The sequence below is a fragment of the Muscardinus avellanarius genome (genome assembly GCF_963383645.1).
Source record: "Muscardinus avellanarius genome assembly, chromosome: 3".
Classification (NCBI taxonomy): domain Eukaryota; kingdom Metazoa; phylum Chordata; class Mammalia; order Rodentia; family Gliridae; genus Muscardinus; species Muscardinus avellanarius.
This window is the reverse complement of record NC_137788.1, coordinates 122,411,121-122,424,918: the sequence shown is the minus strand read 5'-3', so window position 1 is coordinate 122,424,918 and position 13,798 is coordinate 122,411,121. Positions and strand designations below refer to the sequence as shown.

Genomic DNA, 13,798 nt, shown 5'->3' with positions numbered 1-13,798 from the left:
GTCAAGAGGTAATGCAGGTCTTTCTAGAATTCTTTTTTAAACTTTGTGATTTAAATTTTGAGCTCTATTTGAAAATTTTTAAGTTATAGCAGAGCATAAAAATTGTGAAATTTTCTCTTTTGAGTTATGACATGTGTTCTTTTAATGATCATATAATTTGCATTAACTCCTAATTATCTATTAATAACTATGTTAACATGTAACTGATATCAGTTTAAAATATAAGTGAATAAATATCAAGTGTAATTTGATTTAATTGGTTTGAACTTTTAGGGTAAATAGAAGATTAAAATCAATTATAGTTTTTCTGTACTTTTTTGCACAGTGATATTTTAATATTAATATAATGATTAATTTTTTGAAGTAAATACTCTCTTTAATCTTGTAGGTTACTATTCGAGCTTCACTTTTACCTCTTCAGTCAGGATCTGCAGCTACACCTTCCATTAATGAAAGCACTTCTACCCTTCAGCCCTCACCTTCACGGACTAGCAATGTAACCCCCACAAAACTGAATATAAGTAAACCTAATATAATCAAATCCAATGCAAGTAAACCTAATGGAAGTAAATCCAAATCAGAAACCTCTACTGTGCAAGAGAAACAAAACACATTGTCTAGTAGCAATAAAAAAAGTAAAGTTAATACAGCATTGAGGAACTTAAGGTAATATGTTATTCCTGATATATGATACCAATTTAAACATAAGAATGAAAACATTGCATTTTACACAGTAATCCTGCTCTTTCTTATTACTTTTGTTTTAAAATATATTCATATCATTTTCTTTATGTCTCCATAAGGTATCATCGGGGCGTTCACAAGTGCATTGAGTGTTGTTCTGAAATAAAAGATTTTGCAAACCATTTTCCTACAAATGTCTGCTGTAGTTTTTGCAGATACAACACTAACTGTAGCAAAGCCTATGTAAATCATATGATAAGGTAAGATGAGTAAAAACCTATAAATTTTTAATTAAAGTTATAGTTCAAGAAGTATTTTTTTGAAAACCAAGTTATCCCCATTGGAAGCCAGTTTTTCTCTTTAAAGAGCTAAAAGGGCCTAGTAATATGGAATTTCTAAGATAGTGCCTGGTACTATTTTCTAGCATAGTAACTCCAGAAATTACTGGCCAAAAATTAAAAGAACGATTAAAAGGCCGGGCATGGTGGCGCAAGCTTGTAATCCCCGCGCTTGGGAGGCAGAGACAGGAGGATCGCGCAGATTCAAAGCCAGCCGCGCACGCTGGCTTAGGAGACCCTGTTTCCAAATTAAAAAAAAAAAAAGTAAAAATAGGTCTGGGTGTGTAGCCCGGAGGTAGAAGGGCTTCCAGGAACCCCAGTACCACCAAAAAAAAAAAACAAAAAACAAAAAAAACAATTAAAGAAGGTGGGCGTGGTTGCGCACGCTTGTAATCCCAGCATTCGGGAGGCTGACCTGGAGGATCATGGTTCGCAGACAGCCTCAGCTAGTTACTGAGGCCCTCTGCAACTCAGTGAGACCCGGTTTCAAAATAAAGAACAAAGAGAAGGTCATGGGGTGTAGCTTGGAGGTCAAATGCCCCTGGGTTCCATCCCCAGACCTGCAAAAAAAAACCAAAAAAAAAAAAAAAAAACCAGTTAAACTAATGAAATTGAATAGGTTTATTGAGGAAAAAGTACCCTATGATATTTATTTCCCCCATACATGTTTTAAAAATGCTTATTTTCAAAGAAAAGTTTAAATATTTTAAGCACATTTACTAGACAAATACATATACTCTCTCAAAGGTTTTCTTTTTTATTTTTTTAAAAATATTTTTATTGGTGCATTGTATTCATACATCATATTGGGGTAAAAAAAAAACTTGTGTGGACATACATGTACACATCACCCATTTAGCCCCTACCCAATTCCCACCCCATTCCCTCCCCATCCCTCCTTCCCATGCTTGGCTTAGTGGTTGACTTCAATATGTTTAAGTACTTTGTGTGCTTTAGAGAATTTCCTTCTTCCTCCTCCCATCCCCTCTTTTAGGTTGTCTTGTTTGCTCCTCTATAGGATTTTCTTTTTCATCTAGAGTTTCTCCTATGACTTATTTCTCCTTAGCTTTCACATATTAGGAAAAGCATCTGATTTCTTATTTTTTGGGACTGACTAATCTTACTTGGCACAATTTCCTCCAGTTCCATCCATTTCCCTGAAAATGATGTAATTGTGTTTGTTTTTTTATGCCTGAGTAAAATTCCATTGTGTACATATCCCACAGTTTTGTAATCCATTCATTTGTTGATGGACATCTTGACTGGTTCCATAGTTTGGCTATGGTGAATTGTGCAGCTATGAACATAGTTACACATGCATTAGTTTGGTAGTTTGGTTTCCTATCCTTTGGGTAGATACCCAGAAGTGGTATTACTGGATCAAATGGTAGATTTGTTTCCATTTTTCTGAGGATTCTTCATACTGTTTTCCAAAGTGGTTGCATTAATTTGCAGTCCCACCAACAATATTTTAGAGTTCCCACTTCTCCGCATCCTCGCAAGCATTTGTTGTTGTTTGTGTTTTGAATGATTGCCATTCAAGTTGGGGTTAGGCAAAATCTCAGAGTAGTTTTAATTTGCATCTCTCATTGCCAATGATGTTGGACATTTTTTCATGCATTTGTTGGCCATTTGAATTTCATCTTTTGTGAAGTGTCTATTTAGTTCGCTTGCCCATTTTTTGATTGGATTATTTGTTTTTTTAGTGTTGAGTTTCTTGAATTCTCTGTATATTCTAGATATTAGTCCTCTATTGGAGGAGTAGATGGCAAAAAATCTTCTCCCATTCTGTTGGCTCTCGATTGAGATTCTTGACAGTTTCCTTTGCTGAACAGAAGCTCATCAGTTTCATGCAAACCTACGTATTGATTCTCCTTTTAATTTGTTGTGCCTTTGGGGTCTTGTTGAGAAAGCTTTTATCTGTGCCTATGTGTTGCAGTGTTGTACCTATGCCCTCTTAAAGGAGCTTCAAGGTCTCTGGTCTAATTTCCAAGTCTTTGATCCATCTTGAATTAACTCTTGTGCAGAATGAGAAAGTGAAATTAATTTCCAATTTTCTGCATATGGTTAACCAGTTTTGCCAACACCATTTGTTGAAGAGGCTAACTTTTTTTCCAGTGTATGTTTTTGCTCCCTTTGTCAAAAATCAATTGGCTGAAAGTGTGTGGATTTGTTTCTGGGTCTTCTGTTCTGCTCCATTGGTCTATGTATCTGTTTTTGTGCCAGTGCCATGCTGTTTTTATTACAATGGCTTTGTAGTATAGTTTAAAGTCAGGTATTGTGATTCCTCTTGCATGGTTTTAGTCGCTGAGAACTACTTTGGCTATTCTGGTTTTTTGTTGTTCCAAATGAATTTTAGGACTGATTTTTCTTTGTCTTTGAGGAATGATCTTAGTAGTTAAATGGGTATTGCATTGAATCTGTAGATCACTTTTGGAAGGATGGCCATTTTAATATTTATTCTGCCTATCCATGAACATGGAAGATCTTTCCATCTTCTAAGATCTTTTTAGATTTTTTTTTAATGTTTTATCATTTTCTTTGTAGAGATATTTTACCTCCTTGGTTAACTTGCTTCCTAAGTATTTTATTTTTTTGTGGGAGATCCTGAGTGGAAGTATTTTCTGAATTTCTTTTTCAGTGTATTTATGGTTGGTGTACAGAAAAGCTTCTGATTTTTTGAGATTAAGTTTGTATCCCGGCACTTTGCTGAATTTGTAGATCAGTTCTATAAACCTTTTGGTTGAGTTTGTTGGGTCATCTAAATATAGTATCATGTCATCTGCAAAGTTTAAGTTCTTATTTCCTATTTGTACTCCTTGGATTTCCTTTTTTTGTCTTATTGCTCTGGGTAGAGTCTCTAGTACTATATTGAAGAGAAGTGGTGATAGTGGACATCCTTGTCTTGTTCCTGTTTTTAGGAGGAATTCTTGAATTTTTTCCCCATTTAATATGATGTTGGCTGTAGGCTTATTGTAGATTGCTTTATGATGTTAAGATATGTTCCTTCTATTACAGTTCTCTGCAGTGCTTTTATCATAAATGGGTGTTGGATTTTATCAAATGCTTTTCCAGCATATATTGAAATGATCATGTGATTTTTGTCTTTGATTCTGTTTATATGATGAATTACATGGATTGATTTTCATATGTTGAACCAGCCTTGCATCCCTGTGATGAACCCTACCTGGTCATGGTGTATGAGTTTCTTTATGTGGTTTTGAATGCGTGTTGCTAGTATTTTGTTTAATCGTTTTGCATCCAAGTTCATCAGAGATATAGGCCTGTAGTTTTCCTTCCTTGAAATGTCTTTATTTGGTTTTGGTATTAGTGTGATGTTGGCTTCATAGAATGTATTTTGGGAGAGTCCCACTTATTTCTATTTCATGAAATAGTTTGAGGAATATTTGGGTTAGCTCTTCTGTAAAGGTTTTATAGAATTCACTTGGAAAACGATCTGCTCCTGTGCTTTTCTTTGATGGTAAGCTCTTTATTGCTATTTCAATCTCTTTGATTACTATTGGTTGGTTTAAATTTCTCTATCTTCTTGATCCAGTTTAGGAAGGTTGTATTTATCTAGAAAGTTGTCCATTTTCTTCAGATTTTCCTTTTTTTTTGAGTATAGTTTTTCAAAGTAGTTTATAATAATCTGATAATCCTCTGGATTTCTACTGTCAGTAGTAATGTCTACTTTTTCATCTCTTATCTTCATAATTTGGGTTGATATATTTTTTAATTAGGTTGGCTAGTAGTTTATCTATCTTGTTAATTTTTTCAAGAAATCAGCTTTTGGTTTTGTTGATTTTCTGTAATTTTTTTTAATTCTCTACTGTTATTTTCTGCTCTGATTTTAATAATTTCCTGTCTTCTACAGGCTTTGGGGTTATATTGTTCCTGTTTTTCAAGGGCTTTGAGGTGTGTCATTAGGTTATTTATTTGAAGATTTTCTGGTTTTCTTATGTGAGCATTCAGTGCAGTAAATTTTCCTCTTAATAATGCCTTCAATGTATCCTCGGGATTTTGTTTTTAAGCAGTCACTTTGAGAGATTCTGTTTTTTTTTTTTGTGATGAAATCCAGTGATTACTGCTCTTCTGTATAATGTATTGGCCATACCTAAGTTTATTGATAGTTGAAATTGTTAGCCTTTTTATTGAACCAATAGCTATAACCATTCCATTACTAGGTAATATTACAATAGGATTTTCAGTGATTTTAGGAACTTTATTGGGCTTATTTAGTTTTCCTTTCTGGGTCTGTAATCCCTTTGTCTCTCTATATATATTGTCCATCTATCAGACTATTCTGGTCATAATGCCACTATTTGGAATTATTTTTCATTAATTTAATTTATTTCATTTAATTAATCCAATTATTTAAATACCTGCTATTTATGGCTAGGGAAATCCTTCAGACCCGACATTAATATCATTTGGATCTCTCTAATAGAAGAATACTTTATTCCTTCGTTTGGATTTTGAGAGTTTTATTTTATTTTATTTTTTTGTGGCACTAGAGATTGAATTTAGGGGCATTTTGCATCTGAGCTACACTCCCAGCCCTATTTTTTAATTTTTCTTTTGGCACAGTATCTCACTAGGTTGATTAGACTCTCTCACTGCTTGTTGAGGCTGTCCTGGAATCTGTGATCCTTCTGTCTCAGCCTCCTAAGTAGTGGGTTTAAAATGTGTGCCACAACTCCTGGCTCTAAGGATGAATTTTTTTAAACATGAAGGGAAGGAAGACTTTCTGTAAATGACATTTCACTTAGGCCTTGAAGGGAATTTTTTAAATTTTCTAGGAAAAAAGAAAGCTGGTATAAAAATTTGTTCCTGTACAATGGGCAAGAAGAATAATGAATTTGTAAATTATCTACTTAATTCATTATATATTTAACATAGATTTATTGGCACAAAATAAGTCACTAGAGCAGTTGACATATTATGTTAGCATCATGATTGGTCTTCTGCTTTCAGTTTCACTCCTTCCAAATACTTCTTTCCTTCTGCTAGAATCAGCATATCTGGTTAAGTCATTTTTTTAGTCTGAAATCCTTTGACTTCCTTACATTGATAGAATGAATATTCAGGAAATTATGAGACCTTTCAATGTTTAATTCTAAATCTTCAGATTCTTCAACTTCTATTTTCTTGAAGAGCTGTATATGTGTATATTTATCTATATGTCTCATATATTTGTTGGTCTTCTTTGCTTTGCTTATAGTAAAGCAGTAAGAATTTTTTTTCACTTAATTTTTAAAACCAACACATATTAATTAAATTTGCTGTGTTATTTCCATACTTGAATATAGTATTTATCATATCCATCCACTCTTAACTGAAATGAACTTATTATTAACCTTCTTCCCATCTGTCTTCTGTTTTCCTTTGTAGAACCACAGAACTCTGTGTGTCACTACTGATTTTTATCTTGCATTAATTTATGGATGTGTATTCATTTCACAAATATTTGGGCTTTTATTCTGTACCAGCCCATTTCATCTTTCACTCTCAACCATGAACTCTAGGGCAGTCCACCTGCTGCCCTTGTTATTGTATCATCAGCCTCCAGTCCAGTGTTTTAAATAATAGGCATACAACCAGTATTGTTGTATGTTAAGGAAAATCATTCCTTTTGTGTTTCTTAGAAAGTCGTCCTTTACATGGAATCAAGATTATTAAAACATGTTCAAAGGGATTTTGTCCTAGTTTTCTTGAGGTATAACTCAATATATAGTAAAATTTACCAATTTATAGGTAATTTAGTGAATTTTGATAATTGTACACAGTCATGTAATCAGGTAGCAGATTTTTTTAAAAACTATGTCTTAACATATTTTTACTATATTGTAATAAAAATCTGGACTTTTTCTCTGATTTATTTCTGCATTACTATTAGCTTTATGGAGCGCTAATAAAAAGGATGACCTCTTTTTCCCCTTTTCCTTGTGCATAGTGGATCACTTTAACATTCCTATAATACACAAAACTTCAAGTGCGGATATTGTATATTAAATACACAGTAAATCAAGCCGGGTGTGGTGGTGTGTACTTGTAATCCCAGCATTTGGGAGGCTGAGACAGGAGGATCCTGGTTCGCGGTCATTCCTCAGCTACTTAATGAGGCCCTTTGCAACTCAGTGAGACCCTGTTTCAAAATAAAGAATAAAAAATAGGGCTGGGAGTGTAGGTTGGAGGTAGAATGCCCCTGGGTTCTATTCCCAGTACTGCAAAAAAAAAAAAAAAAGTGGTATAAGTATATATATATTTTTTAGAGATAGAGTCCATTTTTTGAGAGAGACTTTAGAGAACTCTAAATCTGGATTCTGACAAAATTTTAAAGCCACCAGCATTTTAATATGTTAGTTCTAGTCGTAGACAAATATGAAAGCTGTCAAAAGACCCTATAATATAATTTTTTCTGTGTTCTTAGGAATAGATAAGTAAAACAATGCTTGTTTGAAGAGAACTTTTAAATCTCATTTGAAAAAATAACATACTTTGGTTTACATTTTAGGAATCAGACAAAACCTTGGACTCATTCCTCTGAGGAAACAATTGCATTTATAAATTTTTACATATAATTTCAGGGCTTCCCAACCTCCTGAGAAATTCTCCCCAAAACTTTATTTTTCATACCAAGTGATGCATGCAGATATAAATATCTTACTTTGAATCTCACTATGATATATACTTATAGTGCACCAATAAAATTTTTAAGAAACATTACTTTTGTGACATTGTCTTAAACTTATAAACTCTTTAATAGTAGTGGTTAAGATGGGTCTGGTGCACGCACCTGTAATCTCAGCCCTTGGGAGGCTTCAAGGACAGCCTAACAAGATGTCTGGCCACCTAGTGAAACCCTGTTTTATAACAAAAAGTAAAAAAGGTTGGGAGTGTAACTCAGAGGTAGAATGCTTCTGGTTCAATCCCCAGTACTGCTACTACCAGGGGGGGGGGGGGGAATTAGTAGTAACCTCAGGTTGAAGAAATGACTACCTGAAATCTTCTGAAGATACTTCCTGGGGATTGTCTAATCCAGAACATTTATTTTTTCCATACACACAGCCTATGTTGGTATAAGTAACCACGTACCTGGTGTGTTGACTACTGTGTCTCAAATGTTAGTTTGGTTAAGTATCAGTGAAAAAGCTTGTTAAAGCAGATTCCTGGGCCCCACTACTGAAGATTAATTCAGTTGATTTGTGGGGAGCCTAAAACTGCATTTGTAAATAAGTGCTCAAGTAATACTGATACTGTAGTCTGTGATTCTACTTTTAGGAATACTGTGCTAATCTAATCCTGGCTTTCTAATATAGGGAAGCTTTCCTTACTGGAATTTAAAGAGTATATGAAAACTATTGTTACTGGCTACAAAGTTTGGTTAGTGGCTTTCTGTTCTGTGCATTAAGTATGTGTTTTGCTTTAATTTGTGTGTGTGTGTGTGTGTGTGTGTGTGTGTGTGTGTGTGAGAGTGATACTGGGGATTGAACCCAGGACCATTCTACTTCTGAGCTATACCCTTAGCTCTACCTTATTTTTATTTTGAAACAGGATCTCACTAAAGTTGATAGGAGTTTCATTACTTGCTGAGGCTGTCCTTGAACCTGTGATTCTCCCATCTTAGCCTCACGGGGTTACAGGCATGTACCACCATGCCCAGTTCTGCTTACATCTTTTTAAACCACTACTTGTAAATAATAATAATAATAATAATAATAATAATAATAATAATAATAAATAAATGAAAATAAACCACTACTTGTAATTGCAAATAACTATCTAAATGTTAGAATTTACAGGTTTTAAGCAGTGGCATTTAGCTCAAGTATTTGTATTTCTGAAATCATTTGAATTCTGCTTCCCTCCCCCTATACAAGTATGTCAGGGTTAGAAAGTGATTTTTACTGATAACCATTCATATTATAGCAAAAATATTTTGTTGGTAAAAATTTAGAATATTTTTTTTGTACTGGGGATTGAGCCTTCAAGCTATACCCCCAGGCAGTCTACCTCCAACATACACTCCCAGCCCAATTTTATTTTTCTTTTGTAACAGGGTCTCTCTAGGTTAATGAGAATCTCACTACTTGCTGATACTGCCCTTGAACCTGTGATCCTCCTGTCTCAGCCTCCCAAGTACTGGGATTACAGGCGTGCACCACTACACCTGGCTAGAATATTTCATTATGTTTTGTTTTGCTTTATTTTAATATAATTTAATTTATTTTTAGTGGTATCAAGGGTTGAACCAGGGACATTCTACCTCTGAGCTACACCCCAACCCTTTTATTTTTTCTTTTGAAACAAGGTCTTCCTAGGTTGCTATCTCCCTGTGCTTTCAAGGCTGTTCTGGAACTTGTGATCCTCCTGTCTCAGCCTCCCAAATACTGGGATTACGTGTGTGTGCAACCAGGCCTGGCTAAAATTGTCTTAAATGCTTTGTAGATGAAAATGTTTAATTTTCTCTACCTTTTAAAAACTTTTTATTTTTCATACAACGGTGAGGAACTGGCCATCAAAAGAATGTGTTCAGGGAAATATGTGTCATTAGAAAATAAAAAGAGCCATGTGTGTGGGCCATGCGTGTAATCCCTGTGTTTGGGAGACAGAGACCGGAAGACGGCAGGTTTGAGGACAACTTCAGCAATAGAGCAAGACGCAGCAATCTAGAGAGACCCTGTTTCAAAACAAAAAATAAGGACTAGGGGTATAGTTCCTGGGATCAATCCCCTGTATCACAAAATAAGTAATTAAAAGATAAAATGTAATGTAACATAAAATGTTGCATTAAACAACAAGGGATGACAAACATTCCAGTATTTACATTATGGTCTTTTGTTAAAAACAGAAACTTAAGTCTAAATTTGAAATGTATTGGCCGGGCGTGGTGGCGCACGCTTGTAATCCCCGCGCTTGGGAGGCAGAGATAGGAGGATCGCGCAGGTTCGAAGCCAGCCACGCGCGCTGGCTTAGGAGACCCTGTTTCCAAAATGAAAATGTAAAAAATAGGTCTGGGAGTGTAGCCTGGAGGTAGAAGAGCTTCCAGGAACTCCAGTACCACCACCAAAAAAAAAAAAATTTTTTTTTGAAATGTATTGATAAATTAAGATGCCTTGCCATATAGTAAAATTATTAAAATCTCTTATCTCTTTAGCTTTCATAGCGACCATCCAAGTAAAAGGTTTTGCATATTTAAGAAGCATTCAGAAGATCTCAGGTAACTGGTTGATCTTTTTATTTTTAAATTATTTTTATTGATCAAATTGAATCTTTCTTTATTTAACAGCTTTACGGAGATATATTTCACATGCCTTACAATCCATGGACTTAATATGTGAAGTAGTAGATTTTAGTATACACACAGAGCTGTGCAGGAGTCACATGTGATGATACACTGTGTGGTCCTTTGTGATGGCCTGTAAAAGTTCATCCATGTAATAGCTGTGTCTATCAACATTTTTTAAGTTGCTGAATATTATTTGATTTCATGGATATACCAGTTTATTCATTTGGGTCATATTCATTTTGAGTCCATATGATTTTTTCATTTTTATTTTTATTTTTGAGGTTTATAAGTAATGCTGTGAACATGTGTGTACATGTTTTTGTAAGGATGTATCTTTTTATTTTTTAGCATATATTTAGGATAAGACTTGCTTGTATATATTGTAACTCTTTATCTTTTTGAGGAACTACTAGATGTTTTTTCAAAGTAGCTTCACTATTTTACATCCTTACCAGCAGTATATAAGGGTCCTAGTTCTTTACATCTTTTCCAGTCCTTCTTACTACCTCTTCTTGGTGATAGCCATCCTAGTAATTATGAGGTGGTGTATCATCATGATTTGCTATAAAATTATTAACCTGATATTGGGGCATACCAACGTGGAAAGCTAAGTGATTGCTATTGGACACTACGGAATTCTATTTATTATGTCATTAGACCATAGGTATACCATTGTCCTCTTGCTAAATTTATTTTGGTAGTGATAAATGGTGTCAAGATGAAATGCTTACACATTTGCATTATAAAATGAAAACAAAAATAAGTCTTTTCAATATTTGAATATTAAAATATCTAAGATACCTAGTTAAGTGATGGAGACCATCAGCTTTCAAAGCAGATTTCTTAAAATGCTCAGGTTCTTGAAATTTGATATATAGCCTTTCACGATTTTTAATTTTTGTTTTTCAAGAAAAGAGAAGCGTACAACTTGGCTGTTGTACAGAAAGAGCTATGGATGAATATTTCCAAGTGCATTGACAGCTTTGGTTATACCATGCATTTAACTCAGAATCCACCAAGCGCTATTTTTTCACATTCTTCTAATCTCTTTGGATTCTTTGTTTTATTATTATTGTTATTCATATCTTATTTATTATTATTCAGATGTTACCATTCTCCTTGAAATATCAGTATTTTTACTCTACCAAGCTAATTTATTGATACACGTTTAGGCAATGTTTATTTTGATGCTTTAGGTTAGTGGAAAGAAGTGGAGGAGGACAGCTCAGGACATTTGTGTTTATTACACTCTGTGCCTAGTTTGGTCTTCCCCATGTATTGTGTGGTTAGTTTTTTTTATCTCTACTCTAGTGAGTGAGCCTTTCCTTTACTACATTTAACATTTTTCTCTCTTATCCAAGCTTCACCTTAGCACTCCAACCTCCTTTTTATGTTTTATTTTTCCTCTAGTGTGTCTAACAAACCATATGCTTTAGTTTTTTGTGTATTGTCTTTGTCCTTTTTATATGGCTTGGCTTTTTTATTGTCTTTGCCTACTATGTACTAGGCATTCAGTAAATAAATTGTTAAATTAATGTACATGGTGAAAATGCTGTATGTGGATAATAGGTCCCATTTATGATGTTGGGTTATGGAGCAGTAGCTCACAGAAAGAAAAAGATTCAATTTTAAAAAAAACATATTAATCCAGCTATACCACTCTTGGGTATCTTTCCAAAGGCATTAAAATCAGAGAATTACATTAGTATATGTATATCCACATTTATAGCAGCAAAATCCATACTAGATAAATTATGGAACTAACCTAGATGTCCATCAATAGATGAATGGATTAAAAAAATTGTGGGATATACACACAATGGGATTCTACTCTCAGCAATAAAGAAGAACAACATTATATCATTTGCAGGATTATGGAAGGACCTGGAGAACATTGTGTTAAGTGAGATTAGCCAGTTACAGAAAGAGAAGGGTCATATGTTATCTCTAATATGTGGAAGCTAGGGAGTAATGGGGGTACCAGAGGGACTCCAGATGATGGAGGATCAACCTCAGTGGAGCCAGGGATGTGGATAGGGTAAGGGTAAGGGTAGAGGAGAGGGAGGATCCATTAAGGAATTACCTCCATTAACATGAGAGAATACCAAGGTCAGTCTCCTTACCCAGTATTGGGAAGGGAGGGAGTAAGGAGAAGCCAGGCAAGCCCACCAAATGCTGAATGCATCTATTCACTATCACTATGATGTAACACTATCCTGCACCAGTAAAAAGAATTTTAAAATAGTATTCAAATGTTTACTTAATCCAGAGAAATTGATTCTTATGTTAGATGGTGACTTTGCTGAAAACGTTTATATGAAAAGGATTTTATTATATTTTATTTTATTTTTTATTATTGGATTTTATTATATTTTAAAAATAAGATTTTAATTTGATTTTTAACTTGTCAAACTCAGTTTGTGTGTGTGTGTGTGTGTGTGTGTGTGTGTGTGTGTGTGTGTGTGTGTGTTACTGGGGATCAAACCCAGGGGCATTCTATCTCCAAGCTATACTCCCAATGCTATTTTTATTTTTTATTTTGAAACAGGGTCTCACTAAGTGGCGGAGGGCCTAAGTAGCTGAGGCTGGCTGCAATATTGTGGTCCTCCTGTCTCAGCCTCCTAAGTACTGAGATTACAAGGGTGTGCCACCATGCCTGGCCTGAACTATGTAATTTAAAAGGTCTGTGGTGTTTTTCTTTCAATTGCATAGGTCTCAAATTGAAACTTAGCATAACGTATAATTCTATACACCAATATTTTACATTACTTGGGGTTTTTCTTTTCTCTTTATAGACCAACTTTCTCTCTTAATGATTCAAACCTACCATTCCCATTCTCTCACATTTTCTCACGTAAAGAAATTTGATTATAAATTCTAGTTACCTACCTGCCACTGTGGAGCACGCCCTGTAATCCCAAGTATTTGGGAGGCTGAGACAGGAGATTGCAGGTTTGAAGCCAGCCTCAACAATTTAATAAGACCTCGTTTTCTAATGAAAAATAAAAGAGAGGGCTGAGGGTGTAGTTGTAGGTAGAACGCCCCTGGGTTCAATCCACAGCACCACAAAATAAAGTAATTAATTAATTAATTGAAAATAAGTAAACTTTTAAAAATGTAAATTCCAGTTAAAAATTTTCATTAGAGACAGCAAGTTAGGCATGCTGTTCCTTATAAAATTAATTATGTCCAGTGGAATAGGAATGTAGCTTATTTTTTTTTTTACCAATGACAATTTTTAATGTCTGTAAAAGTAATTTGTTCATAGAAAAGACAAACTAAGCTAAATATTTTTGAATTTTAACTTTCTCTAAGCTTTTAGGTTTAACTTACAAATGCTTTTAGAAATTGACTACTTTTTATTAATCACTTTCAATGAGACCTTTAATTAACATATGATATAATTCATTTAAATTGAACAGACTAAGTTATTTTTCAACAATGGTATTTATAATTCAAATTACTTTAAACAACGTTAACAGTATTT

At 34.2% G+C, this 13,798-nt stretch overlaps 1 protein-coding gene across 1 annotated transcript in view; it reads left to right on the top strand.

Moving 5' to 3' along the window:
* Positions 1-13,798, top strand: part of ZNF280D (zinc finger protein 280D) — a gene marked incomplete at both ends in the record, with an annotated part of 87,121 nt that overhangs the window by 44,500 nt on the left and 28,823 nt on the right. The window contains 3 exons of the mRNA XM_080691626.1: positions 389-666; positions 804-944; positions 10,180-10,242. Coding sequence (XP_080547752.1) covers positions 389-666; positions 804-944; positions 10,180-10,242 — 482 coding nt within the window. The remainder of the gene's footprint in view (positions 1-388; positions 667-803; positions 945-10,179; positions 10,243-13,798) is intronic.